At 45.7% G+C, this 27,668-nt stretch overlaps 2 protein-coding genes across 2 annotated transcripts in view; one reads left to right on the top strand and one right to left on the bottom strand.

The window, feature by feature from the left end:
* The window catches only part of CPS1 (carbamoyl-phosphate synthase 1), a 288,535-nt gene that overhangs the window by 245,683 nt on the left and 15,184 nt on the right, over positions 1-27,668 (bottom strand). The window lies entirely within an intron of this gene.
* MYL1 (myosin light chain 1) overlaps positions 1-27,668 on the top strand; it is a 30,394-nt gene that overhangs the window by 2,316 nt on the left and 410 nt on the right. Inside the window, exons 2-6 of the mRNA XM_006127381.5 lie at positions 18,263-18,290; positions 22,380-22,523; positions 23,993-24,166; positions 26,013-26,090; positions 26,694-26,747. Coding sequence (XP_006127443.1) covers positions 18,263-18,290; positions 22,380-22,523; positions 23,993-24,166; positions 26,013-26,090; positions 26,694-26,722 — 453 coding nt within the window. The 3' untranslated portion in view covers positions 26,723-26,747. The remainder of the gene's footprint in view (positions 1-18,262; positions 18,291-22,379; positions 22,524-23,992; positions 24,167-26,012; positions 26,091-26,693; positions 26,748-27,668) is intronic.

The following is a 27,668-nucleotide window of genomic DNA, read 5'->3' as shown; positions in this document are numbered from 1 at the left end:
CTCCTACAAATGTTTTCCTCTTTTTCTTCCCCTCTGGCTAAGTACTTATAACTCCTATTATCAACATATGTCCCAGTCATTAGTGTATTTAATCTCTCAACAGCTTCACAGAGTCAGGGAAAATATTTCTCCATTACTGAAGCTCTGAGAGCTTGACTTGCCCAGGGTGACAAGAAGTTTGTAGGAGAGTCAAGAATTAAAAATAAGACTTTTGAGTCCAGCTAGTGCCTCAGTCACAAGAACAGGCCTGCCTTCTTCTAGTTCAATGTCAGGAGAAGTATGGGCATGCTGCTCATTCAAATTCTGAGCCAAAAGAATACTTCTAAGATTAAGAATTTCTGCCCAAGAGCTTCCTACTTTATTGTAAAACTAATCCTCAGGTCAGGAGACACAGCCAAGAAGCACAAGCCTGCAGATGTTTCCTGCTTTAAAGTGAATCAAACAAGACTTGGGGCAAAATTTTCAAAATCTGGCTACAGGGACTTTGGGACACCTTATCCGAGTCCTCTTAAAAGGTCCTGGCTTTCAGAAAGTGTGAAGCACTCATCCTCTAAAACCCAGGCCCCTTTTTAAGATGTTCCAAACTGGGCACCTAAAAATTAAGGCACCCAAAAATCCCACTACAAGTTTCACCCCATTCATTTCACCTTCAGCATTCTTTTCATCTGCTTTTAACTGCGTTAATGTAAAATAGGTAGCCGCTCCTTTGAGCTGACTGGGGCTGCTTTCTAGCACCACCTATCGACTAAAAAACAGATTAGCATTGATACTGGTCTAAAATGGGAATAATCTTATTCCTCAACCCTTTCTTGATTGAGAGCAGGTTAGTGAGCAGTGATCGAGAGGAGATAGGTTGGGGAAAATGGGGAAAGTGGGTTACTGAATTAGGACAAGGAAAATATCCTTTGTTCCAGCTCAGAGATCTGAGGCCCTGCTTGTCACCACACAGAGAACAACAAATTTTCAGGAGTCCAATTTCCTAAAACTTTTCAGTATCGATTTTTATTACTACTGTGTGTACAAGTGTATCATCAGGTGCACAGGTTGATGCAGAAAACAAAATATGAATTGTATTAGCAAGGGGAGAGAGGCTGAGTGTTGCATGCATATGAGAATTACAGGAGGGCGCACAAAAGGAACCAGTAACAATTAAGGAAAAAAAGTGTCATGTCTCATCAGTTCAATAAGAACACCCGTAACATTGCAGGCGTGGCTATGAGGACAGATATTCAATAGTCAATTATTGCAGTGGAAGTTAAGAGCCTAAACACATTTGTGGATGTAAGCCTGAGCAAAAAGAGGCACGTTAGTTCTCTCATGCACCTCTTTTATGAGGGCACTCTATGCTTTAAAACAAATACAACCAACCAGACATTGGTATTATGTACAGGCTGCTTACATACAAAACTAGGTTTCAAATATTTTCTTTCCTAACCATTCCAATGAAAACAAAGGCTTGAATCATGGTTTAAGATGTGGAGCCTATGATTGTGTTTGCCTATGTGTACACTCTTTGACATGGTATTTATAGTCATTGCAGGACTGGTACAAGCTGTCCTGTGGCACCGGAGAGATACCCACCCATTGTATATATGGGTATGTCTACACTACAAAGTTAATTCGAACTAACGGATGTTAGTTCGAATTAACTTTAATAAGCACTACACTAGCGCTCCGCTAGTTCGAACTAGCGGAGTGCTTAGTTCGAACTAGGTAAACCTCATTCTACGAGGACTAAGCCTAGTTTGAACTTACTAGTTCGAATTAAGGGGTGTGTAGCCCCTTAATTCGAACTAGTGGGAGGCTAGCCCTCCCCAGCTTTCCCTGGTGGCCACTCTGGCCAACACCAGGAAAACTCGTGTGCCCCCCTCCCGGCCCCGGACCCCTTAAAGGGGCATGGGCTGGCTATGGTGCCTGTGCCAGGTGCAAGTCTGCCAGCACCCAGCTAGCAGACCCTGCACCTGGCACGGCTCAAGCCAGCCACCCGATGCCCCCCAGCCCTCCCCCTCTTCCCGGGACCAGGCTGGCAGCTCCCGGGAGCTTGCCTGGGACCGCAAGAGGCGGGCACCCGCCTGGTCTAGTGCAGACATCGTGGACCTCGTCCACGACCTCCGCACTAGGCACAGGAAAGTGGCTGTCTACGGCAGGAGAGCTGCCAGCCTGGCCACCCAGAAGCAGGTTTGCATGAAAATCAAGGTGGTCCACTGAGACCCCGACCCTGAGCCCTGAGCTTAGAATGGCCGTACTGGGTCAGACCAAAGGTCCATCTAGCCCAGTAGCCTGTCTGCCAACAGCGGCCAACCCTAGGGACCCTGGAGGGGATGGACCGAAGACAGTGACCAAGCCATTTGTCTCGTGCCATCTCTCTCCAGCCTTCCACAAACTTTGGGCAGGGACACCACTCCTACCCCCTGGCTAATACCACTCCATGGACCCAACCCCATGAATTGATCTCACTTCCCTTTAAACTCTGTTCTAGTTCTAGCCTTCACAGCCTCCTGCAGCAAGGAGTTCCACAGGTTGACTATTTGCTTTGTGAAGAACAACTTTCTGTTACTAGTTTGAAGCCTGCTACCCATTCCTTTCCTTTGGTGTCCTCTAGTCCTTCTATTATGGGAACTAATGAAGAACTTTTCTGTGTGCACCCTCTCTACCACACTCGTGCTTTTATAGACCTCTATCATATCCCCCCTCCATCTCCTCTTTTCTAAGCTGAAAATTCCCAGTCTCTTTAGCCTCTCTTCATATGGGACCTGTTCCAAACCCCTCATCATTGTAGTTGCCCTCCCCTCTCCCACCCTCTCTCTTCCCCTCTCCCACCTCCTCTTCCCAGTCTCCCCCAGTTTTGTTCAATAAAGAGAGATTCTATTTTTGAACACAATTGTCCTTTATTTTGTACATCAGGAAGGGGGGCTAGGGAGGGGTAAGTGGAAGGAGGTGAGGGAGGAATGGGGTACGAGCCCCCGATGGGGAGGACTGGGCTGGCTCTGTGGGTTTCTGGGGGTGGAACCTCTCCTGCAGCCCCCCAATTGCTCCCCCTCCCCAGATGGCAGCCTGCAGCAAGAGCAGCCGTTCTGATGGCCGAGTGCTGTGATGTGCCCAGTGTGGGTACTCCGGGCAATCTAAGCCAGGACTGGTTTGCAAGTGGGGCACCCCTGAGAACTGTCTGTCCGGGGTGGGGGTCAGGTCCCTTTAAGCACAGCCCTCGGCTAGCCTGAGAGAGCAGCTCCACGCTCTAAGTCCTCATCTGATGCCCTGCCGGCACTGCTTCCGGCCATCCTTAACCCCGGTTCAGGGTCCACTCTGTGTGGACATGCTAGTTCGAATTAGCAAAACGCTAATTCGAACTAGTTTTTTAGTCTGGATGCGTTAGTTCGAATTAGCTTAGTTCGAATTAACTAATTCGAACTAAGTTAGTTCGAATTAGCGCTGTAGTGTAGACATACCCTATTAGATCTTGAGCTTTTGTGGGTAAAACCTCCTTGACCAGATGACTACTTAAACAAGTTACTTGAAAGGCATTCTGAGCTAATTAGAACAGGGGCAGGATTTAAAAAAAAAAAAAATCAAACTCCTATATTGTACATTACTGCACTTAAAAAAAAAAACGAAGAAAAAGCAACCGTAGATGTTGTAGCTAGTCCTTAGAAAAGTGCAGAACTATCAACGTTCTGTCTGATAGACTCACTGGGTCCAAGTCTGAAACCCTCTCCTACCCAGGACAGATTTTGGTGGTCTTTGCAGATGGGGCGGGGCGGGTCTTTTTGTGCAGCCTCACCTTCACCTGCCTTTGTGTTTCGCCTTAATTATAATGGTAAATGCCCCTTCCAGAGTGGCTCAGCATCAGTAAGCCAGATGCTGAGCTGGTGCAAATCAGCATCGCTCCCAACTTCCGTGGTTTTGTAGCCAGATGCTGAGACCGTGGGCTTTGAAGTCGTTTCCATTTGTGCAACGCGAGTATAAAATGCTTCTTTTCCCTGCTGGTACCACACAAAGCACTGTCAGCATAAGGTTCAAGGCCACAGGGAGCGAGCCTGGGATCTCCCAAGTCTGAATGGCAAGGAAGGGGAGAGGCTATTCTAGCACTATAAATGACACCGGTTTTGGAAACCGTGGGCTCCTGGGCGTGGCATTAGCAGAACTGAGCCCCCAGCCCTGGTGAACATTTGAAGACGTGCAGTGTACTAATTTTAAAAAATGGCATCTTAGGCAACTGGTTCCTGCATGATGCATGAGAAAACCCATTGCATGGATGTGTACTGGGATTCCCCCCAAACGTGACTCTTGATGTTTCTCCAATGGTCTCTCTCTTGTTGCATTTACTCCACAAGCAGGTCGTCTCTGAATGGACATAGCCCGGGGTGTAACAGGAGAGGTAAACTGCTAAATGCATTGACAGAAAGCAACACACCCACACACACTGCATGGGTAATGTGATCTCCAAGGCCAGCCGAGCGAGAGAGTGTGCACTGCAGACTCACCGCCTTTGGTGCTGCAGAGGAAGAAACTGGGGTGTTAATAACAGCTCAGGATTTCCTTTGCAACTCCTTGATTCTGGACTCTTTGCCCAGGTCCTCAGCTAAGGCCAGATCTAGTGCCCACTGAAGTCTATACAAAAACCTGCCTCTGGCTCAGCCTACTCAACCAGGCTACTAGGGACTTTGTCGGGATGGGGGGGTGTTCAAAGTGACTCAGCCACTTTTGAACTCCTCAGTCCTATGCAGATTCCAGGGGAGTCCCTTGAAATAAGTCTTACCAAAGGGGATGCTGCAGTATATAGGGACCACTGGGGGGCAGGGAAGACTCAGCCATGCCCCTTCCCACACACCACGTTATAGATTCGCCAGGCCAGCTTTCAGTCTGGTTTGCACCTGTGGCACTGCACAAAGCAGCCCTGCGGCAGAGGACAATCTGGATATCAGAGTGGAAGGCATTCTGAAACTGTCACATGGAAACCAAAGATCACCTCTGATGGTGGGGTTGCAGAGTACTCAGTTTTTCCAAAACAAAAGTTTATCTGATAATACTATTTGGGGGGCGGTGGTTCACCTGAGATTTTTCATAATTTCCTCTGTGCACAGAGCCTCTTGTAGATGAAAGCTGGCTTTGCTTGTAGCAAATCTCTCATTTCCATGTTTTGCCCATGTGAAAAACTGTTTGAAAATAGTTTGTACCGTGATGCACAATTTTCATACTTCGGTGGTGTTTAAAATTAAGAGAACAATGTGAACTGTGAACTCCTGAAGAAAATTTGTCATGAAAAATGGAAATTAAGGCAAATTACACAACAGGCTAAATTGTCCAAACCCCCAAATAGCTCTTTTTGCTGATAATAGCCAATATATATTCCAGAGAGTGCAGCTGTTAAACTTTATTAACAGCTCCACTCTCTGGAATATTATTGTAACACCCTTTGTCAGAGATCTATGGTAGATAAATGAATGAGATGAGCTCACATAAGTAACCTTCCTTCAATTAGGTTATCTAGCCTATCAATAATAGAGAAATAAGTATCTGCAAGGAGATGTGAAATAGCCACAACTAGAAATTCTTCCTTAACTTCTGATGTTATATTTAGATCTTACACTAGTTACCAAATAACAGCTTTCAACCATCTGAATTATTATACATCACAGCTGCATGAAGAACTTTTTCTAGTCACAAAAAAAAAGTCAACATTTTAAAGATTTTCCCAAACAGGAACAAAACCCAAAAATGTATTTTTCACAAACTGAAAATGGAGGGGAAAAAGATTGGTTTCAAAATTTGACTTTTTTTAAAAAAAGATATTAGAATTAGAAAGCCAATTCACATTGGAAAGTGGAATTTTTCATTTTGAAAATGTCCAAACAAAATCTTTCAGTTAACTTGTAAAAAATGTTGAAAAGGTAAGAAATATGGCAAAAGTGAACCTGCCCCATGATAAGTTTCAGTTTCAACATATCAGCATTTTCTGACACAAAAACTTTTGTCATCTAATTCCCGACCCGCTCCATTACACAGTATTTTAATGTCAAGCAGCAATAACTCAAGTAGCTTTAATATACCAACATGACCACTGGGAGGCATATTAAAACAACTAATCCAGTGGAGACAAGTCAACAGCATTGAATTTCCTACTCACATCCTCTAGATTTTCATGCAATGCCAAATGCAATTAGAAAAGGGACACTTTTACAGATTAGCCCAAATGAATGCTACTTCCCTCTGGAAAGCTAATGGAATCTCTGTAAAATGATACCCTCCATGCTGCAGCTGTGCCACATTCCACTTGCTGGCATTTTAGGATTGCAAATGAATTAATCAGTTAACTTCATCCAAGAGTTGTTCCAAAACTGGCAAGTCTCATAATATGCCATGTTGTTGTAGCTATGTTGGGATTGCAAAGTACTTTGGACTTTGCATTCAAAGACTTTAAAAAAAACAAATTCGCCTGTACGTCATTAGATTTAAGGAGGCATTTGACCTTTTATATTGATAGAGGCAATCTTGGTGCATACATTTTTTATTTCCTTCTTTTATTGTATTACCAAGGACTTTTTATAAAACCAGAACTTTTCTTCCGGGGGCATTAATCTGCTCCTGATGCTTATTCCCCATATAAAAAGACACGGGGCCTCATTCTCCGCTTCCTTGAACGGGGGAGACAAGAAGCAACTCCGCTGAAGCTTTACCAGTTTGATACCAGTATGAGAAGAATCAGAACCCTGGTCATTAGTGAGGCTACTGTGGTTTCAGTGAGGCATGCAACCCTCTGTGCCAATAAGGTGCAGTGGAGAAGATAGCATTTGCAGTTACACTAGTTAGCATCAAAACTTTATTGGAGATCTGTTAACTATGCTGCAGGGAAACCGCACTTTACCAGCTCCGGTTCTTTGAAAATTCCCCCTAGTATATGGTGTTGAACAAATAATATATTCTGGAGGGCTTTAGAACTTCTTCTAAGACATCCTATGGAAGGACATTGCCAGACACGCAGCATTTTGAACTATAATAATTAGGGAAGTAAGGGAGGACCGGTTAAACAATTAATTATAAGCAGATGCAGAATGGTTAATGCTACTGGCTACACGCACTCCCCTCTCCCCTTCCAGTTCTGTGAGTATATTTTTAGCAGGCTGGCTGGCAGGCTGGCTCAGGCCCGGCTTGCGCCACATCTCAGCAGCTAACCCTGTTGCGACTTTGCCCAAAAATTAATTTAGGAGCCAGTCTGCCAGCTGCTAGAATACTTTTAGTGCAGAACCACTTATCGGGGAGCCATGCGACCAACTAAATATTTGTCGGCTGCATGGTTACCGGATTACACACAATTTGACATCCCTGATAAGGGATGGCCAGTCAAGTCCTGTTCCAGGGATCTCAATGTCTCGGAGCCTTCTGAGTGGGTTTCTCCACACCTTACGGCTCCTGGTGTAAAGCTGCTGGTGGAAAGCTAGTGTGAAAAGGTGGCCCTTGGACTTCATTGTTCTTTGTCCTCGACTAGGCCCGGTCTATACTAGAAAATGAGATTCAGAGATGCAGTTAAGCCAGAGAAGTGAAATCCACACACTTGATGAGCTGACCTACGCCTTTTTCCATGCACTGTAATCCTCCACCTCTTTGGATAACTACACTTGGCCTTTTCTGTGCTGCAACCCCCTTGCACACTGGAAGCATTCCCATGATCTCAGTATGGGATCTAGTCAGGCTTCCATCTTGAACAGGAGGATCACAAACCTCAGGTTACAAACTCCTGACCAAAACAGGATTCTTCCCCTTTGGGTGTTAAAATCCTTCGGCTGTATCTTCACCGTTTTCTCATCACTTCTTTCTGTTGAGCCAAAGTGACCATCATTCTGTCTCTTTGGTCTCTCCGTGCATTGCAATCCCTACGGTCATTCATTATATTTGTTGTTACTCTCTGAATTTCCCCGCAATCTGAGTATTGTCCCACGGGGACAGTGATCATTGCATAGTCTGAGACGTCAGAAAAAGCTATCCAAAAGTTCAGATCTAGCCAAAGCCAGAGTACATTTTGTAACCCTTACTGAACATCACTAAAGAATTAGAAACAGGATGACAACCAATCTGGTAATTCAGTGCTGGGAGGTGCCACCCTTACACCTCCATTGAACTGACTGCAGGAGCAATGGCTACATGTGTATCCATCCCCTCTCCACATAACTCACAGCTGGATCGAGCCCAGAATGGACTAAAAATAAAATGTATACAAAAACCATAGACTCATAGGGCTGGAAGAGACCTCAGGAGTCATCAAGTCCAGCCCCCTGCTAAAAGCAGGACCAACCCCAACTAAATCAACCCGGTTAGGGCTTGGTCAAGCCAGAACTTAAAAACCTCCAGGGATGGAGATTCCACCCCCTCCCCAGAGAACCCATCCCAGTGCTTCCCCACCCTCCTAGTGACATAGTTTTTCCTAATATCCAATCTAGACTCCCCCACTGCAACTTGAGACCATTGTTCCTTGTTCTGCCATCTGTCACCACTGAGAACAGCCTCTCTCCAGCCTCTTTGGAACCTCCCTTTGGACAGTTAAAGGCTGCTCTCAAATCCCCCCTCACTCTTCTCTTCTGCAGACTAAATAAGCCCAAATCCCCCAGCCTCTCCTCATAAGTCACGTGCTCCAGCCCCCTAATCATTTTGGTTTCCATCTATTGGACTCTCTCCAATGCGTCCGCATCCTTTCTGTAGTGGGGAGCCCAGAACTGGACGCAATACTCCAGATGTGGCCCCATCAGTGCCGAATAAAGGGGAATAATCACTTCCCTAGATCTGCTGGCAACACTCCTACTAATACTCCTCAATATGCCATTGGCCTTCTTGGCTACAAGGGCACCCTGCTGACTCATATCCAGCTTCTCAGTCACTGGAATCCCCAGATCCAAAAATATTTCAGTTTTTATCAAAAACATTAAAACCGGACATAGATCACATCAGAAAATGGAATTATATTGTCATTAATATTTTCACTTAAAACACACACACACACACACACACACACACACACACACAGCATGTTTTCCATGGCAAAAATCTATTCAGTGGAACATTTTCCAGCCAACTATGACAGGCAGTGAAGGACTAAGACTAGAACCTACATTCACATTCTCCCAAGGGCATGACACTGCATTGACACTAGCGGGGCCAACTGCTGAGAAATAGTTCAAGATTGTCATGATCTTTTAAAAGTTTCCATTCCGTCCCCCACCCCCTCCCCCCTATCAGAATCCACACCCTAGCTCGGTTCACAGCTTTCTCACTCGAAGTTGCACACCAGCTGAGGCTGTGGCATGACACCTCTGAGTAGGGATGTTAAATTAAGATGAATTAACCAATCAGATAGTCGATTGGATTTCCATCCACTATTTGATTAGTCCACGAGGGTGCATCCGCCTCCTGCTGGGCTCTTGCTGCAGTTCGAAAGCGGAAACCCCGCAGGGAGCACAGATGTGGTCAACAAGGCGGGGGGCAGCAAGGCGGGGGGGGGGAAAGGAAGCGACTAGTCACATCACTAGTTGACTATCTGATAAGCTTATGCTTATAGGATAGTCGAGTAGTTGCTTACATCCCTACCTCAGAGGCACACTAGTTTACAGCAGATGGGGATATGACAGCATCAAAAACTGGGCTAAGCTAAACCACAGCAGCAGCCCAGTGTCAGAGGCCAATCCACCCCTCCAGACGTGATTGGCCATGGGAAGATCATGCAGATGTCTCCCCAAAATCTAAACACTTCTGCCCCCTGCCCTGGGTATGTCCCTGTCCCCTCCACTACCATCACGTACATAAAATAACTAAATGACGTGCCATAATCATTCATAATGACTGAGGATGTGTGTAACACATCGCATGTTCAGGAATCTTTTTGGACAAGTTCACACATCACTAATGCAATTAATTACTTAACACTCCGGCGAAAAAAGACCTTTTACCACATCTTATAGCTAGAGAAGCGGAGGCAGAGAAACCTGATGAACTTGCTGAGAGCCACACAGTGGGTTAGAGTGAGAGTCAGGATTTAAATTCAGATCTTCAGGCCTCTTTTGTCTGATAACTTGCCAGTGGGCCCCTCCCATGAGACGAAGGGAAGAGCTTCAGAGCCAAGTTTCCCAATCTTTTTAGGATGCTCATCTCTTGAGTTTGGAGGAGTAGGCTAGTTTTTCCGCTGGTAACTGGTGGCAGTCCCAAGAGTAACTAGACCTGGGCCACATACCACTTCTTCCCAGTACACATCTGGGACTGCTCCCCTGGCTAGACCACCATAAGGTCCTCTCCTCTCCACCCGGGAACATGAGATGGGGGCCCACCCTTCTCCCACCACTTGTAGGCACTCAACCTACCCCATCCTGTCATTGGGGAAAGTGTGTTAATGCTCCCTGCAGTTCACCAAACCTTCCAGAGGTCCCCTCCCTTGCATGCCATCCCCCTTATCCCCATAAGGGAGCTATGCCATTTGCTTTGTGGGGCTCCCCCTGGATAGATCATACAATCATAGAACCATGGAGCTGGAAGAGACCTCAGAAGGTCAGCAAGTCCAGCCCCCTGCTCTAGGCAGGACCAATCCCAACTAAATCAACCGGCCAGGGCTTTGTCAAGCCAAGACTTAAACACCTCTAGGGATGGAGACTCCAGTGCTTCACCACCCTCCTAGTGAAATAGTTTTTCCTAATATCCAACCTAGACCTCTCCCACCACAACTTGAGACAATTGCTCCTTGTTCTGCCATCTGTCACCACTGAGAACAGCCTCTCTCCATCCTCTTTGGAACCTCCCTTCAGGAAGTTGAAGGCTGCTATCAAATCCCCCCTCACTCTTCTGTAGACTAAATAAGTCCAAATCCCTCAGCCTCTCCTCATAAGTCGTATACTCCAGCCCCCTAATCATTTTGGTTGCCCTCCGCTGGACCCTCTCCAATGCGTCCACATCCTTTCTATAGTGGGGGGCCCAGAACTGGACACAATACTCCAGATGTGGCCTTGCCAAAGCCAAATAAAGGGGAATAATGACATCTCTGGATCTGCTGGCAATGCTCCTCTTAATGCAACCTAATATGCCATTAGCCATTGCCTACACGGGCACACTGTTGACTCATATCCAGCTTCTCATCCATTGTAACCCCCAGGTCCTTTTCTGCAGAACTACTACTTAACTGGCTGGTCCCCAGCTTGTAACAATGCTTGGGATTCTTCCGTCCCAAGTGCAGGACTCTACACTTGTCCTTGTTGAACCTCATGAGATTTCTTGTGGCTCAATCCTCCAATTTGTCTAAGTCACTCTGGACCCTATCTCTGCCCTCAAGCGTATCTACCTCTCCCCCTAGCTTAGTATCATCCGCAAACTTGCTGAGTGTGCAATCCATCCCCTCATCCAAGTCTTTAATAAAGATATTGAACAAAACCGGTTCTAGAACCAAACCTTGGGGCACTCCCCTAGAAACCGACCACCATCCTGACATCGAGTGGTTGATCACTACCGGTTGTGCCCGGCCTTCTAGCCATCTTACCGTCCATTTATCTAGTCCACATTCCCTTAACTTGCTGGCAAGAATATTGTGGGAGACCGTATCAAAAGCCTTGCTAAAGTCAAGGTATATCACATCCACTGACTTCCCCACGTCCACAGAGCCAGTTACCTCATCATAGAAGCTAATCAGATTGGTCAGGCATGACTTGCCCTTTGTGAATCCATGCTGACTATTCCTAATAATTTTCCTTTCTTCCAAGTGCCTCAAAATGGATTCCTTAAGGATCCCTTCCATGATTTTTCCAGGAACCAGAGGTAAGACTGACCGGCCTATAGTTCCCTGGATCGTCCTTCTTCCCTTTTTTGAAGATGGGCACTTCATTTGCCTTTTTCCAATCATCCAGGATTTCTCCCGATCTCCATGACTTTTCAAAGATAATAGCCAAAGGCTCCACAATGACATTTGCCAACTCCCTCAGTACCCTCGGATACATTAAGTCCAGACCCATGGATTTGTGTACGTTTCCCTTTCCTAAATAGTTCCTAACCCGTTCTTTACCCACCAAGGGCTGTCCATCTTCATCCCATCTTGCGTCACTTAGCGCATTAGTCCGGGAGCCCACCTTGTCCGTGAATACAGAGGCAAAGAAAACATTGAGTACTTCAGCTTTCCCCACATCATCTGTCACTAGGTTACCTCCTTCATCCATTAGGGGCCGCACACCCTCTCTGATCACCTTCTTCTTGTTTCTACAGGCTTGTTAACCTTTCTTGTTATCCTTCACATCCTTAGCCAGTCAATTCCATTTGCGCTTTCGCCTTCCTGATAACCCCCCGGCATTCTCGAGCTATACATTTAAACCCCTCCCTGGTCATTTGTCCAAGTTTCCACTTTTTGTAACCTTCCTTTTTGTGCTTAAGTTCACCAAGGATTTCCCCTGTAAGCCAATCCGGTCTCCTACCATGTTTGCCTCTCTTGCTACACATCAGGATGGTTACTTTCTGTGCCTTCAATAAGGCTTCTTTAAAATACTGCCAGCTGTCCTGGACTCCTTTCCCCTTCATGTTAGCATCCCAGGGGATTCTGCCCATCAGGTCTCGGAGGGAGTCAAAATCTGCTTTTCTGAAGTCCAAGGTGTGTATTTTACTACTCTCTTTTCTTCCTTTGGTCAGGATCCTGAAATCTACCATCTCATGATCACTGCTTCCCAGGTTGTCACCCACCTCTACTTCCCCTATTAGTTCCTCCCTGTTTGTGAGCAGAAGGTCAAGCTGCGCACGGCCCCTGGTCGGATCCTTCAGCACCTGTGTCAAGAAGTTATCCCCAACATTCTCCAAAAACTTCCTTGATTGCCTGTGTACTGCCATATTGGTTTCCCAACAGATGTCAGGGTGATTAAAGTCCCCCCACAAGAACCAGGGTCTGTGATCTGGAAGCTTCTCTCAGTTGTCCAAAGAAAGCCTCATCCACCTGATTTGGAGGCCTGTAGCAGACACCAACCACAACATCACTGCTGTTGTTTGCTCCTTTAAACTTAACCCATAGACTCTCAACAGGTTTTTCTCCCTCTTTATACTGGAGTTCAGAGCAATCATAGTGCTCCCTTACATATAGTGCAACTCCTCCTCCTTTTCTCCCCTGCCTGTTCTTCCTGAACAGTCTATACCCTTCCATGACAGCGCTCCAGTCATGCGAGTCATCCCACCAAGTCTCTGTTATCCCAATTAAATCATATTTCTTGGACTGGGCCAGGGCCTCCAGTTCTTCCTGTTTGTTGCCCAGGCTTCTCGCATTAGTGTACAAACACCTCAGGTAACCAGTTGATTGCCCTATCTTCTCCATTCGAATCAGGGGTCCTCCTTTCTTGCTCGTTCCTCTCTGCATTTCTTCCCGGTCTCCAACTTTCCTGCTCCCCTCAGGGTTTTGGTCACTGTCCCCTGACGAACCTAGTTTAAAGCCCTCCTCACTAGGTTTGCAAGCCTGCCCGTGAAGATGCTCCTTCCTCTCTTTGTTAGGTGGATCCCATCTCTTCCTAACAATCCTTGTGCGCAACCATGCATTTATGTCCTCAATTCAATGATCCCTGCCCAGTCCTTTCCCTTCAACAGGGTGGATGGACAAGAACACCACTTGCGTGCCAAATTCTTGGATCCTTCTTCCCAGTGCTACATAATCCACAGTGACCCGTTCAAGGTCATTCTTGGCCGCATCGTTAGTTCCCACGTGGAGAAGCAGGAAGGGGTAGCGATTTGAAGGTTTGATCAGTTTGGGAAGCCTCTAAGTCACATCCTGAATGCAAGCTCCCGGTAAGCAGCACGCCTCTTGAGATTCCAGGTCTGGATGGCAGATGGATAGCTCAGTCCCTCTTAGGAGGGAGTCCCCGACCACCACAAAGATGGAGGGTATGTCTACACTAGAAAGTTAGTTCGAACTAACGGACGTTAGTTCGAACTAACTTTCCTATGCGCTACACTAGCGCTCCGCTAGTTCGAATTTGAATCGAACTAGCGGAGCGCTTAGTTCGAACTAGGAAAACCTCATTTTACGAGGACTAACGCCTAGTTCGAACTAGCTAGTTCGAACTAAGGGCTGTGTAGCCCTTTAGTTCGAACTAGTGGGAGGCTAGCCCTCCCCAGGTTTCCCTGGTGGCCACTCTGGCCAACACCAGGGAAACTCTATGCCCCCCTCCCGGCCCCGGACCCCTTAAAGGGGCACGGGCTGGCTACGGTGCCCGTGCCAGGTGCAAGCCTGCCAGCACCCAGCTAGCAGACCCTGCACCTGGCACGGCACAGAGCCACCCACCCGATGCCTCCCAGCCCACCCCCTCTTGCCGGGACCAGGCTGGCGGCTCCCGGGAGCTTGCCCTGGACCGCAAGAGGCGGGCACCTTCCTGGGCTAGTGCGGACATCGTGGACCTCGTCCACGATCTCCGCACTAGGCACAGGAAAGTGGCCGTCTAGGGCAGGAGAGCTGCCAGCCTGGCCACCCAGGAGCAGGTGTGCATGAAAATCAAGGGGGTCCACTGAGACCCCCGACCCTGAGCCCTGAGCTTACAATGGCCGTCCTGGGTCAGACCAAAGGTCCATCTAGCCCAGTAGCCTCTCTGCCAACAGCGGCCAACCCTAGGGACCCTGGAGGGGATGGACCGAAGACAATGACCAAGCCATTTGTCTCGTGCCATCCCTCTCCAGCCTTCCACAAACTTTGGGCAGGGACACCACTCCTACCCTCTGGCTAATAGGACTCCATGGACCCAACCTCCATCACTTGATCTCACTTCCCTTTAAACTCTGTTCTAGTTCTAGCCTTCACAGCCTCCTGCAGCAAGGAGTTCCACAGGTTAACTATTTGCTTTGGGAAGAAGAACAACTTTCTCTTACTAGTTTCAAGCCTGCTACCCATTCCTTTCCTTTGGTGTCCTCTAGTCCTTCTTTATGGGAACTCAGGAAGAACTTTTCTGAATGCACCCTCTCCACCCAACCCCTGCTTTTAGAGACCTCTATCCTGTCCCCCCTCCGTCTCCTCTTTTCTAAGCTGAACAGTCCCAGTCTCTGTAGCCTCTCTTCATCTGGGACCTGTTCCCAACCCCTGATCATGTTAGTTGCCCTCCCCTCTCCCAGCCTTTCTCTTCCCCTCTCCCACCTCCTTTTCCCAGTCTCCCCCAGTTTTTTTCAATAAAGACAGAGTCAATGTTGGAAGAAACATTAGCTTTATTTTGTACATCAATAAGAAGGGGGGCTAGGGAAGGGCAAGTGGAAGAAGGTGAGGGAGGAATGGGGCACGAGCCCCCGATGGGGAGGACTGGGCTGGCTCTGCGGGCTTCTGGGGGTGGAAGCTCTCCTGCAGCCCCCCAATTGCCCCCTCTCCCCAGATGGCAGCCTGCGGCAAGTGCAGCCGGGCTGATGGCCGAGTGGTGTGATGTGCCCAGTGTGGGCACTCAGGGCACTCCAAGCCAGAACTTCTTTGCAAGCGGGGCACCCCTTAGAACTGTGTGTCCGGGGTGGGGGTCGGGACCCTTTAAGCGCAGCCCTCGGCTAGCCTGAGACAGTATCTCCACGCTCTAAGTCCTCCTTTTATGCCCTGCCGGCACTGCTTCCGGCCATCCTTAAGCCCTGTTCAGAGTCCACTCAATGTGGACTTACTAGTTCGAACTAGCAAAACGCTAGTTCGAACTAGTTTTTAGTTCTAGATGCGCTAGTTCGAACTAGCTTAGTTCGAATTAACTAATTCGAACTAAGTTAGTTCGAACTAGCGCTGTAGTGTAGACGTACCCGGAGCCCCACAAAGCCTGCTTTCACTCTACTGATCGTTGCTGCTGTGGGCAGGTAGACTCCTCACCAGGTTGACTCTTCCACACCCTGGTCTTTTCTTTCCTCCCACTCCTAAGCATTGGTGGCATGTGAAAAATGAAGACATTAGGGAAACCTTTGGCCTGACGTCCCCCTTCCTCTAGCTTTGAAATACAACGGCCAGCAAGGAAATATAATTTTTCGGTCACAGAGACCCTTAATGGTTTTCTGATGCCCAGCATGCACCAATGAGCCAGAGAAAAGTAAACCATCTCATCTGCCTATTTCCATCACGTGAACGGCTCCAGGCAGCACACTAGATAAGTCCATTGGGCCAGTGTTGTCAGGAAGGGGTTAGTGCAACCGTGCAAGCCCCGAACCTGCAATGAAAGAAATCCCCTAGAACAGTGGTTCTTAAGTGGGGGCCATGAGCAAGTGTTGGGGGGTTGCTAAACAGGGCCTGCATTAGACTCACTGGGGCCCAGAAGAGATAAGGGAAACCTCCATTGCATGGTGTTGATGCCTGGGGTCTTTGGCCCTCACACCTGGGGAGGAAGCTGAAGTCTGAGCCAGGTACCTTTGTAGGGGCCCCCACACAATTGCCTTGATTACGAGCCCCTAACATTGCCCCTGGATTTTACAATCACACCATCCTTCCAGGGAAGGAAGGATGGACCAGCTAGTCTTTCAGAATCAACATTCACATGGTTAAAAAGTCAGAACTAGCCAATTATTGCCCTACAGACCAGCCCTCTTTTCACTCCACAAAGCCCAGCACCACACTGACACAAAGAGAGGTGGACCCAAAGCCAGCTGAAGTCCATAGGAATCTTTCCACTGATTTCACTGGGCTTTGGAATAGGCACCGAGTTTGCTGGCTGGGAAACCTCAGTCTGTTTAAGTACCCGCAGCTTCCTGAGGGGTGGGGGAGGGGGGGAGCAGAATGCAATGTGAACATGTAAAAGCAGCCAGATGGACAAACAGAGAGCTCCTCCCTCTTTGCGGCTGACTTTATAGCCTGAGAGACAAATAGGAGCTCTTCAGAAAGAGAAGCCCCAAGTAGGTCGAGCAGGAATAGTCCTTCTTTGCGTTACAGCTCTAGGAAGTGCTGACACAAGGCAAAGCTCCCTGTCCCTTTCGGACCACCTAAAAATAGCCCCTGCAAAATGTCTGTCAAGAAATGGATCTGTCCCTTTGCCCTAAGAAAGCTAAAGAACTCTCCAAGGGGAGTGGCTGCTTCACTCTGACACCGGAGCTGGCTGTGAGGTCACTGCCTTCACATAAATAAGAAGAAGAAAAGTGAGGGAGGAAGGACCACTCTCTCAGGGACTCAAGAAGCCCTCAGCCAATTCCTCCAGCCCGGCTGCTCCTCTTCTTTTTCAACCGTCTGCATCATGGTGGGTCCACAGGAAAGATAATTCTTAATAGCAAGCCAATGGTTTTAATCTGTATCTAGCTTCCAGTTTGGGTTAGTTTTAGGAGGGAAAGAAGGCCAGAAAAACTATATCATTTGAGGTAGAAAGCCAAGCAAGTAGGGACCTAAAAAGATTCTATTTTGCCCTGGGGGTGAGGAGCGGAGGGGGAAAAGGAGTGAAACTTGATTCTGCTAGGCTAGCTGGTTAGTCTTGTGTCTTACACTAGTTAGACAGAAATGTAGTTCCTATAACTTTAAACTGAAGAGATACTATCGCAGAAATCTATGCTAATTTTTTGTATAGGATGCACGTTGATGTGGTTGCAAAGGAAGCATATAATAAATTATTACCTCAGGAACAAAGCACTGATAAACAGCTAATTTAGAAACAAGGAGTCTTTAATGTCTGGGTTTATTTGTTATCCTAATGTTGAGCTGCTGGTTAAGCAATGATAATTCACATGATCTTAATATTGGGTATCTGTAGCGAAAGGATAATTGGCCTGGAAGTCCATTAACAACTTCGCTATGAAGAGACAATTGATTCATTGCTTAAGCTGCAGCCCTGGTTTTGTCCTAGCTATACTTCTCAATGGGATCTTTAAATAGTCTTAGGATGCTCTTAAAAAATAAAATAAAATAAACCAAGCAGACACTTAACTAATATGACTAGCCATGGCCTAGTTCTATTCTGAAAGACAGGAATGCTAGAACTCTCAGATACTCTTGTGCTATTTTCTTTCTTCTGTCAATGCATTTTCAACAGTACTAGCTCTCTTTTTCTCTCTTTTCCCTCCCAACTGCAGTCCTTCAGTGCTGACCAGGTTGCTGGTAAGTGGAACAGGAATTTTTCTGTCATAGAACTGGAGTGATAGACTACCGAATACTAGCTGTTCCCTGGTCTAACCAGAACTTTCTCCGTTGCTAGCCCTGTTGATATGCAAGCTACTCCTGAGAATCGGACAAACAAGCTCTTCTTTTTTTTTGGCCCCTTTGAAAGAGGACTCATGAAGGAAGTTGGATATTTTAAAATCCAACAGGTCCCCCCCCCCCTTTTTTTAAAGCTATTTTTTGTGATTGATTTCTTTCCAACAGATCGAGTTCTCCAAGGAGCAGCAGGATGGTAAGTCACAAGACAGCCAGTAATATTTCTGCACACGCATTCTGATAAAAGATGTGGCTAGAAAGTTTAACCTAAGTTTAACCCAGATCTTCAGCCCATATGAATCAGGATGCCCCCACTGCTGTCACAGGAGGCATGCTGACTTATATCATCTAAGGATCTGACCCTGGATTTCCAGGTCACTTATTTTAACACTTACATTCTGCCTAGTGTGCCAGGTACATAGGCCTCAGAGGACCTCTAAGGTTGCCACCTGTACCTGCATGTCAAACAGATGCTGTGAAGCTTTTTTATCATAAGGCAGAAGAGGGAAAAAGAGAAGGTGAAAAAATAACGTAGCTGCAATTACGCTGGATGGTTATTTGCATTAATGGAAGATTTAAAACCTCTGTGAAATACCTACTTGTCACTCTTGTCTGGGAGACAATACGGGAAAGAAGAGAGCTATATTGCTATAAATACACTTATGAAGCATGGAAAAAGGAAATTATTCATGCACACTGGTGCATATAATGGATGTATTTCTATGCTATGCTTACTGCTATATTTCCTGCTTCTATTACAGTAACTATCAAGGTACAGGATTATTCAGTTAAATCTGTAGCCTTCCTAAACAGGTGTGGCTCAGATCTCAAAGTTTTAGAAATTCTCCTTTGAAGAGCCTAAAATCTGCTCCAGAAGTGTTTTTAAATGGACACATTTTGGTTATGTTATGTAATATAATGTAGGCTACAAGCAGCAAAAACCCAGTAGAAAATAAATTTCATCACAGCTCTGAATAGCTCCTATTTTGAGGAGAGGTACAAAGGACCAACTGGAAACCAAAAGTGACAGAAAGAGAAAAGTCAGAGTGTTCAGCTATGGTACATCAAATTGTGGGACAAAGTCAAATTGAGATATGCAACTTCAGCTACATTAATTGTGTAGCTGAAGTCGATGTAGCTTAACTCAGCTTTTGGTGCCATCTACATTGCAGGAAGTCAAAGGAAGAACGTTCTCCTTTCGCCTTCCCTTACTTCTCATGAAATGAGGGTTATCTGCATGGACAGGAGCGCTCCTCTCAGTTTGAATGAGCTGTCTTAACTCAACAGCTAATTTAAACCCTGGAAGATCGACAGTGTCAGCTTCGATCTTCCTCTGCAGTGTAGATGTACCCCTAGTGACAGACCTAAATCTCACGAGTCCGTCTGAACTTCCTGGGTCTGATTCTGTTCTTGATGAAACCAGAGTTAATGAGTGTACTATTGAAGTCAACTTGAGTTACACCCCCATGAGATCAGAACTGGTTTCAAACACTCCAGATCATTAAGTGGGCTGATTTGGACACGTCCCTAATTATAACCAGGGAACTTTCACAAAAGAGTTGGGAATGGTTATGGAAAAATTAAGTCAATGAGAATGCATATGTATAACAAAGCAGCAGCTTTTCTAGCCTCCATCCTGCTATTTCAGAGTAGCCCAGCTGTTGCAAAGTTGTGATGACTGATCCAAGTAATGGAGCAATTAAAGGCCACTTGGGAAACAGAAGAACTCACTTGGAATACATTAACCCTACCCATTACAACTATTCAAGCATGCTACAAAATCAGCAGCTGAGCACAACATTGGTCAAGGCCAGATTTCAGATTTGCTTACACCAGTATAATGCAGGACTGGCTCCAGAGAATTCAATAGAGGAACACTAGGGGAGAAAAGGGTCCAAGAGGGCTTGTAATTGGGCCCTTTTCACTGGACTGGGAAGCTGCATCAATGACTATTAAATCCCCCTTTTTATTTCATTTAAAAAAAAATCAAGAGAGGAACAAAATTTGGTCTTGGAACACTCTCGGTTCTTGCTAATGGCAAAAAAGACTCATGTTTTAAACTTAGCTTTGGATAAACGATGACACAAGATGAAAGGCCAGCTCAGCTGGCATAAACTGGTAAAGTTCCATTGACTTCCATCTCTTAGAAACAGCCGATGCAGAGGCAATAGATTGCTAGATGCTGTTTTGTATAACTCCAAAAGGCACAAATTGCATAGCCTGCAGTAAAAGGGGAGCAAGAGGAGAGAGCCAGCAGTTATGCGTTAGAAGTCTTTACACATTAGATAGTAATGGGATTAATTCCAGATGGCTTAGATTACAGTCTTGCAGAACCGCATGCTGAATCAGCAGTTTTATTGGGTGGTAAGGATTACTCCAGGCAGACTGGATGTGAAGCAAACACCAAAATACATCAGTTTCATGTGTCCTTAAGCCCTGGTCTACACTAGGGTGTTATTTCGAAATAATCCCCCTTATTTCATAATCATAAGCAAAGTGTTCACACTACCAAGCCCGTGATTTCAAAATCACGGGCTGGTTATTTCGAAATAGTTAACTCCTGCTTTCCACGAGAAATAATGCGGATTTCAACATAGTTATAGGGTGGGTGCTGTGCTGCTGCTATTTTGAAATACTCCTATTCTGGGGAGCAATTAATCACTCCCCAGTGCTTCCTGGGGCTCTAAGTCGAGGTAGCGCATCCACAATAATGGAGCCTGCCTCAGACTAATTTCAAGGCTCCCCAGTAGTGGGGACACACCATTTCGATTTTGTTTTTCGTAAGTTATTTCGAATTTAGTTATTTCAAAATAATTTCCTAGTATAGACGTGCCCCAAGAAAGAGGAGTCATTGGGATTCTTGACCTAAGTTTGTCCCCAGGCAGAAAGAACGGCCACCTACGTACTGTACAAATCAATGCCTTTCTCTAAAATGTGTTTTCAAAATAAACAAGCAGCTGTAATGAAATACACAATTAGTGCTCATGGCACTTAATACACAGGACACTCAAACTTTTGGATGTTAAATTACAGTAGAGCTATCGTGTAGACAGCTCTTGACAAAACCAAGTCAGCTGAGATGGCTCTTTAGCTAAGTTCCTTATCACGATGCTATTAAGTACAAAACAAAGATTATTGAACGGGGCGTAGCCTTTGAATACGGAGAATGCCTTGAACAGGATTTTTCACACGAATTTTTAATTCATGTGCCAAGGTCTCAAGTGGCAACTGGAAAATAAATGGACATCTGTCATCTGGGGACAGGTTTGATTCAATCTGAATGTACTGGCATGACACACTACATGAGCATTGCCAAAGAAAGAAAGACACAGACCTTCAGGGGCATCTGTTATGCTTGGGAATGACCCACCCAGGATGGGAGAGAGGACATGAAGTGACAGATGTGGTTAGACAGATCATAGCAGTGCCATGCCATGAGAGAAGGCAAGGGAGAATTTCAGTCATGTCCAATTGCAGGTTAACATCCATCCAGCTGAGACACAGCCTGCACACGTCAAAGTGGGCAGAACTCTTGTCCTGCAAGGAGCGTTTGGATATCTCTTTGTGGAAAAAAAAAAATCAAACAGATCATTCAAGAACTGTTTATCATATACTAGTGCCATGTTTCTCAACCAGTGGTACAAGTACCCTTAGGGGCACTCGAGAGAAGTCTGGGGGTTTTGTCAGCACAACTGAAATTTGGAGAAAACTGAATTTGTTTTAAGTTTCACAGCGTTTTATTATTTTTGTACTTTTTACACCCAAACATTTCATCGCCCACCCGGCTACGATTAAGTTGTTTAAACAAATGTGTTACAATTGTTTAAAAACAAACAAACAAACAAACAACTTTTTTGTGTCTGAAAACTGTCGGTACTGGGGGTATTCATAATTTTTTTTTTTTAAAAAGGGGTACTTTATTAAACGAAAAAGGTTGAGAAACACTGTGCTAGTGGATTGCGGGTTGAGAAACTTGTTCATGAATGGGGACGTTTTGAGCAAGCTGATCTCCCTTGGAACTTAAAATGGCCAGTTACAAAACTACAGTTGGCTATTCAAGCTAAGAAAGTGAGCAGAAGGGTGGACTGAAGAAGGGTAAAATTAGTGATATTCAAATGCCATAGGATGTGAGTTTTGCTTGAGACATGGGCCAAAGACTCTGCACCCTAACTCCATTGATTTCAGTGGCATTACAACTGGTAGAGAATATGGCCCCATGTCTTGGTCACTACTAGTTAATACTGAGCTGCCCATCTGATCTAACCTTTGAATTTTCTCCTTGCAGACTACAAGGAAGCGTTCCTCCTCTTTGACAGGACAGGTGAAGGCAAGATTACCTTAGACCAGGTCGGTGATATCATCCGTGCTCTAGGACAGAACCCTACAAATGCCGAGATCAAGAAGATCCTGGGCAACCCTAGCAAGGAAGGTAACTATCCCACAGTCTGTAGGTGCTTAATGAGGAACTGCCATCCCCGCCCACTTAGGAACGACACTGCTCACAATGGATTGAGATGGCGGCTCTCATCCTCCTAGTTGGGTACAAAAATCACTTCACCAGGAAAAAAAAAAGCAAAAAACCTTGAAGTGTTCCTAGATCTGTTTGAAGAGGAAGATGGAGGCTACGTCTAGACTGCAGGCTTCTTGAGCAAGCACACATCCACACTGCAAAAGTGCATCAGGAAAGTGATGCGCTTTTGCGCAAGGGAGCATCCAGACCACATGGACACACACTCATAAGCAAACTCTGATTGCCAGTAACAGAATGGCCACCAGGGCACCTGTGCTTCTTTCGATAGGGTTTTTTTTGCGCAAAACCAGCCTGTTTCCCGTCTACATACACCTTTTTGCGCAAAAAGGTGTGTCATTCCTCATAGAAAGAGGAATTCCTATACCACAAAAACCCCTCTAGTCTATCAATTCACTGTAAATTCTCTTGCACAAAAAAGCGCTTGAGGTGTGGACACTCCGCGACTTTTTGCGCAAAATGGCTAGTTTTGCGCAAAAACTCTGCAGTGTAGACATAGCTGGAGAGTAGATTTGGAGAGGGGGATGGGGTGAGCATTCTGATTTAGGCCTTGAGGAGGATTTTTTGGATGCCAGATTACGGCAGGTGTAACCCACTGGTGCGAACGTGTCTCACCCCTCTCTCTCTCTTTGTAATTCCCATTTGGCCCTTGAAGATAAATAGCTTTGATATTTGTTGTCCAAAGTCCAGTGTGCACCTTGGACTACATCTGCTTTTTTTCAATTTTGCAAACTCCTCACAGATTAAGTATAAGCAATCGATGCCGTTGCCACTAGTTCATATTGAGAAGGGGAGGTGCTGAGGCGGTGATTCTGTGCTGTGGCCCTAAGACAGGCAGAATAGGGCTCTCGGGCCAAGGCAGGATGGGGCTCTAAGGTGGCTTTAAGCCACCTTTGTGCCCTTGAAGTCTTGGGCTGCTCTGGGTGCCGGAGAGGCTTCTGGCATCTTTTAGACAACTCTGGGGCTCTGTGCAAGTTACCACTGCCCTATCGACGGCAACTCAGAATCTCCACAGAACTGTCCTGCAGCCCTGCCCTCAGAACTCTCCTCCTGCTCAGGCCAAAATCCTCCACAGGCTGGGAACCTCCCCTTCCACAAGCACAATGCCTTTAACAATGTGAAAAGAAGGCAGGGCAGTGGTTTTAACACCCACCAGACTGCAACCATGGCCATAACTTCCATAATAGTGACGCACAGAATCGATACGGCAAAATCATTAAAAGGCCTGGGGAAAGCAACAGCTGATAAAGCGAATGTGAGAAGAGGGGATGCTGGAGGGGAGAGGACCTTTCGTATTCCAGCTTAGGGATTCGGGAGAAGCTATACGGCTCTCTCTTCAGTCGTGTTATAACTAGACACTTCCTTTCCAGAGATGAATGCCAAGAAAATCACATTTGATGAATTCCTGCCCATGATGCAGGCTGCTGCCAACAACAAGGATCAGGGTTCCTTTGAAGACTTCGTTGAAGGTCTGCGTGTCTTTGACAAGGAGGGCAATGGCACAGTCATGGGCGCTGAACTCCGCCATGTACTGGCTACTCTGGGTAAGAGATTTTCATTTCCGCAAGGGGCTCGAGAAGCCAGCTTGTTTACAGGCACGAGACGGAGATGAAAGGATTGTCATGGTCAGTACAGAGACGAACAAAGAACTACACAGCTAGACTAGCAAGTATTCTACATGGGAGCATACAGGGACAGAAGTCTTACAACCCCCTCTAGACACTAAGGCAAAAATATTTGTACTATGTGTAGGCTCAATCTAAGAAATTTAAAAAAAAACTAGGGCTGTCAAGCGATTAAAAAAATTAATCGCGATTAATTGCGCAATTAATCGCACTGTAAAACAATAACAAGAATACAATCTATTTAAATATTTGTGGATGTTTTCTACGTATTCTAATATATTGATTTCAATTACAACACAGAATACAAAGTGCATAGCGCTCACTTTATTTTTTATTACAAAACATTTACACTGTAAAAAAAACCCCTTCAGTTCACCTCGCTAAAGTATTGTAGTGCAAATTCTATCATGAAAGCTGAACTGAAATTCTTCTATATAATCAATATATTTGTGTCCTATTCAAAAGAGTCCTTTTTTAGCTCAGCCCCAGTGACGGGTGGCACAGGGCCAGAGGAGAGGTAGACTTTGTCGTGGGCAGTGCAGAGATCACAGGGGGCTCAGCCCCCAACTGCATAGGGTGGCATAGGGCTCAGGAGTGGGGGTCAGCCTCCAAGCTCAGAGGAGGGGTCAGCTCCTGGACTGGAGGGGGTAGACCCCATTATGGGCAGCCCCAGAATCCGATGTGGGAGGAGGGTCAGTCCCAGCCCCAGGAGGCAAAGAGGGTGGCTTGGGTGAAACCAGCTGGGGGGGGGGGGGTGGAGGGGACAGCTTGGGCAAAAAAATATGGTCACCTGGGAGGGGAGAGGGATGGGTGTCAGGGTCTTTACTTTTCGGCTGTGTCTACACTGGGCCACTTATTCCGGAAAATCAGCCGGAATAAGCTGCGAGCTGTCTACACTGGCCCTTGAATTTCCGGAAAAGCAACAATGCTCTACTGTACAAAATCAGCCGCTATTCTGGAACAACTATTCTGCTCCCGCTCGGGCATAAGTCCTTATTTCGGAACACTGTTCCGGAAAAGGGCCAGTGTAGACAGCCCAGTAGTCTTTTCCGGAAAAAAGCCCCGATCGCGGAAATGACGATCGGGGCTCTTTTCCGGAAAAGCGCATCTACATTGGCCACGGACGCTTTTCCGGAAAAAGGGCTTTTCCGGAAAAGCAGCCTGCCAGTGTAGATGCTCTTTTTCCGGAAATACTTATAACGAAAACTATTCTGTTTTAAGCATTTCCGGAAATTCATGCCAGTGTAGACACAGCCTTCTTGTTTACTTCTCAGCTGGAGCTGAACCACAGCTTCAGGGTTTTTTCCCATGCGCCCTCTGGTGGCGATGTGCATTACTGCACGTTACCAGAGAGTCTCTGGAGTAGCTCACCCTGGTTTGCTCACCTCTGCAATTAACGCGATAATTTTTAACGCGTTAATTCTGCCCTGCGTTAATCACAGGCGTTAACACCCACTAATTGACTGCCCTACAAAAAAGAAACGAGACTGAGGGATAGTAGATCATGCTGTATGAACATTCAATGATTTGGCCTTGGCAGAGGTTTTGCTCCCAGACTTCCACATCTTGTTGACCAGCAAGTACATGCTTTTCGAGAGTCTGCATGGAACCCTTGCAGGGAAGGTGACCCATAAATGAAAGAAACATGCGGTTAGGAGGAACTCATGGTAACCAAGCAAGCAAGATCAAAGAGACGGGCATGAATGCAGGATTTCTGAGACTCTATGGAAGATGGAAACAAACCCAAATTCTATTTGTGTTTCAGGGGAAAAGATGAAGGAGGAAGAAGTAGAAGAATTGCTAAAAGGACAAGAAGACTCTAGTGGCTGCATCAACTATGAGGGTAGGTAGTAACAATCAATCACCTCATTACTCTCTTCCTTTATGTGTTTGGTGCCTCTTTCAGAAAGTTTCATAACGGATTGTTTTGAATGGTATAATCCTTTATGCCAATAATCAGAGAGTGAGTCAATGAGCCCTCTAGAGACATCATTTAGACGAGGCTACGCTGAAAAGCGTTATTCCAAAAAGACAGCTTGCTAGAAAGGATTATCAGATGGTTGCCTCAAGCTGCTTAGCAAGAAATCAGGATATGAAAAGAAAGGACTAAAATTCAGTCCCAACATACTTTGCTTCTATTTATGCCAAGACTAAACTTGGTCCAGAATCTCTAACTTACTTGAGGAGATTTCTGATTACATGGAGCTAACCAAAGCCGATGCTTAGAGAGAATTGTGGATACTCATTCAGCTGTGTCACGACGGAGCAGAAGCCGAGTTTGACTTGCTCAGTATTGATTGCTAAGATAAATGTCATTACAATCTGTCAGCAGCTCAATCTGATGAGTACTACATTTTATCGTGAGTGCCTCAAAACGGTTTCATCTGTGAAATACCTTTAAAACGACACCCCACTAACTCTCTGCTAAATCTGTGTTATTCCACAGCATTCGTAAGACACATCATGTCTATTTAAATGGAGGTCATAAAAATACAATACGGTATGTGCCTCTTATTTGCATTCTTTGCCTTCTCTCCCTTAGACTCTTTGTTCAGTGTCTTCCATCTGCATGCATGGACAGTTGTTCCCAGGTGGTACCTACCAGTCCCCTGCTATATAAATAAAGGGAAGGAGTGTTGTTCAGTGGTAAGAGAAAGGGATGGAGAGTCTGAATTCTCTGGCTCCTGTCTCAGCTCTGCAACTGAACTGTAGCAGGATCATAGAAAAGTCCCCAGCTCCTGCCTCAGTTTCCCAATCTGTGAAATGATTAAATATCTAACTTATCAGTTACCATGAAAGAGCTGAGGCATAAGTAGTGACCTGTATCTTCCCTGTGGCATAAAAATAGCTACTTGAGACTTTATCTTATGAATACTTTCCAATTCTTTCTAAGTCTTTCAAACCTCTTCTTTCAACACACTTGTAGATTAACAGCAAAGGGGAGAGAACTTTAAATACCTGTACGAACTACAGATAATAGCTGCTGAAACTAAATGAAAAAATTTCTTTAAAACAATTTTCTAATGGTTATATCATCACTGGAGAGAAACATACCCAGCTAGTATGTGAATCTTCAACATTATTACAAACAACAACACTATGCGCAGGTCTACCCAACAGGGTTAAATTCGAAATAAGCTCTGCAACTTGAGCTACGCTAATCGCATAGCTTAAGTCGAAATAGCTTATTTCAAATTTGGGCACGTCTACACAGTACTCATTTCAAAATAGAGCGTTCTTCATCTGACTTCTCTTACTCCTCGTTCAATGAGGTTTATAGAGAGTCGGCGTAAGAAGCCCGTTATTTTGAATTTATTTCAAAATATCAGCTTGCTGTGTAGACCTACAATACGTTATTTCGGAATAACTGACATTATTCTGAAAGAACACTGCTATGTAGACACGCCCTATGAGAGCTAAA

Source organism: Pelodiscus sinensis, chromosome 7 (assembly GCF_052426305.1).
Source record: "Pelodiscus sinensis isolate ZL-2025 chromosome 7, ASM5242630v1, whole genome shotgun sequence".
In the NCBI taxonomy this organism is placed as follows: Eukaryota; Metazoa; Chordata; order Testudines; family Trionychidae; genus Pelodiscus; species Pelodiscus sinensis.
This window is presented reverse-complemented; position numbering and strand designations above follow the sequence as displayed.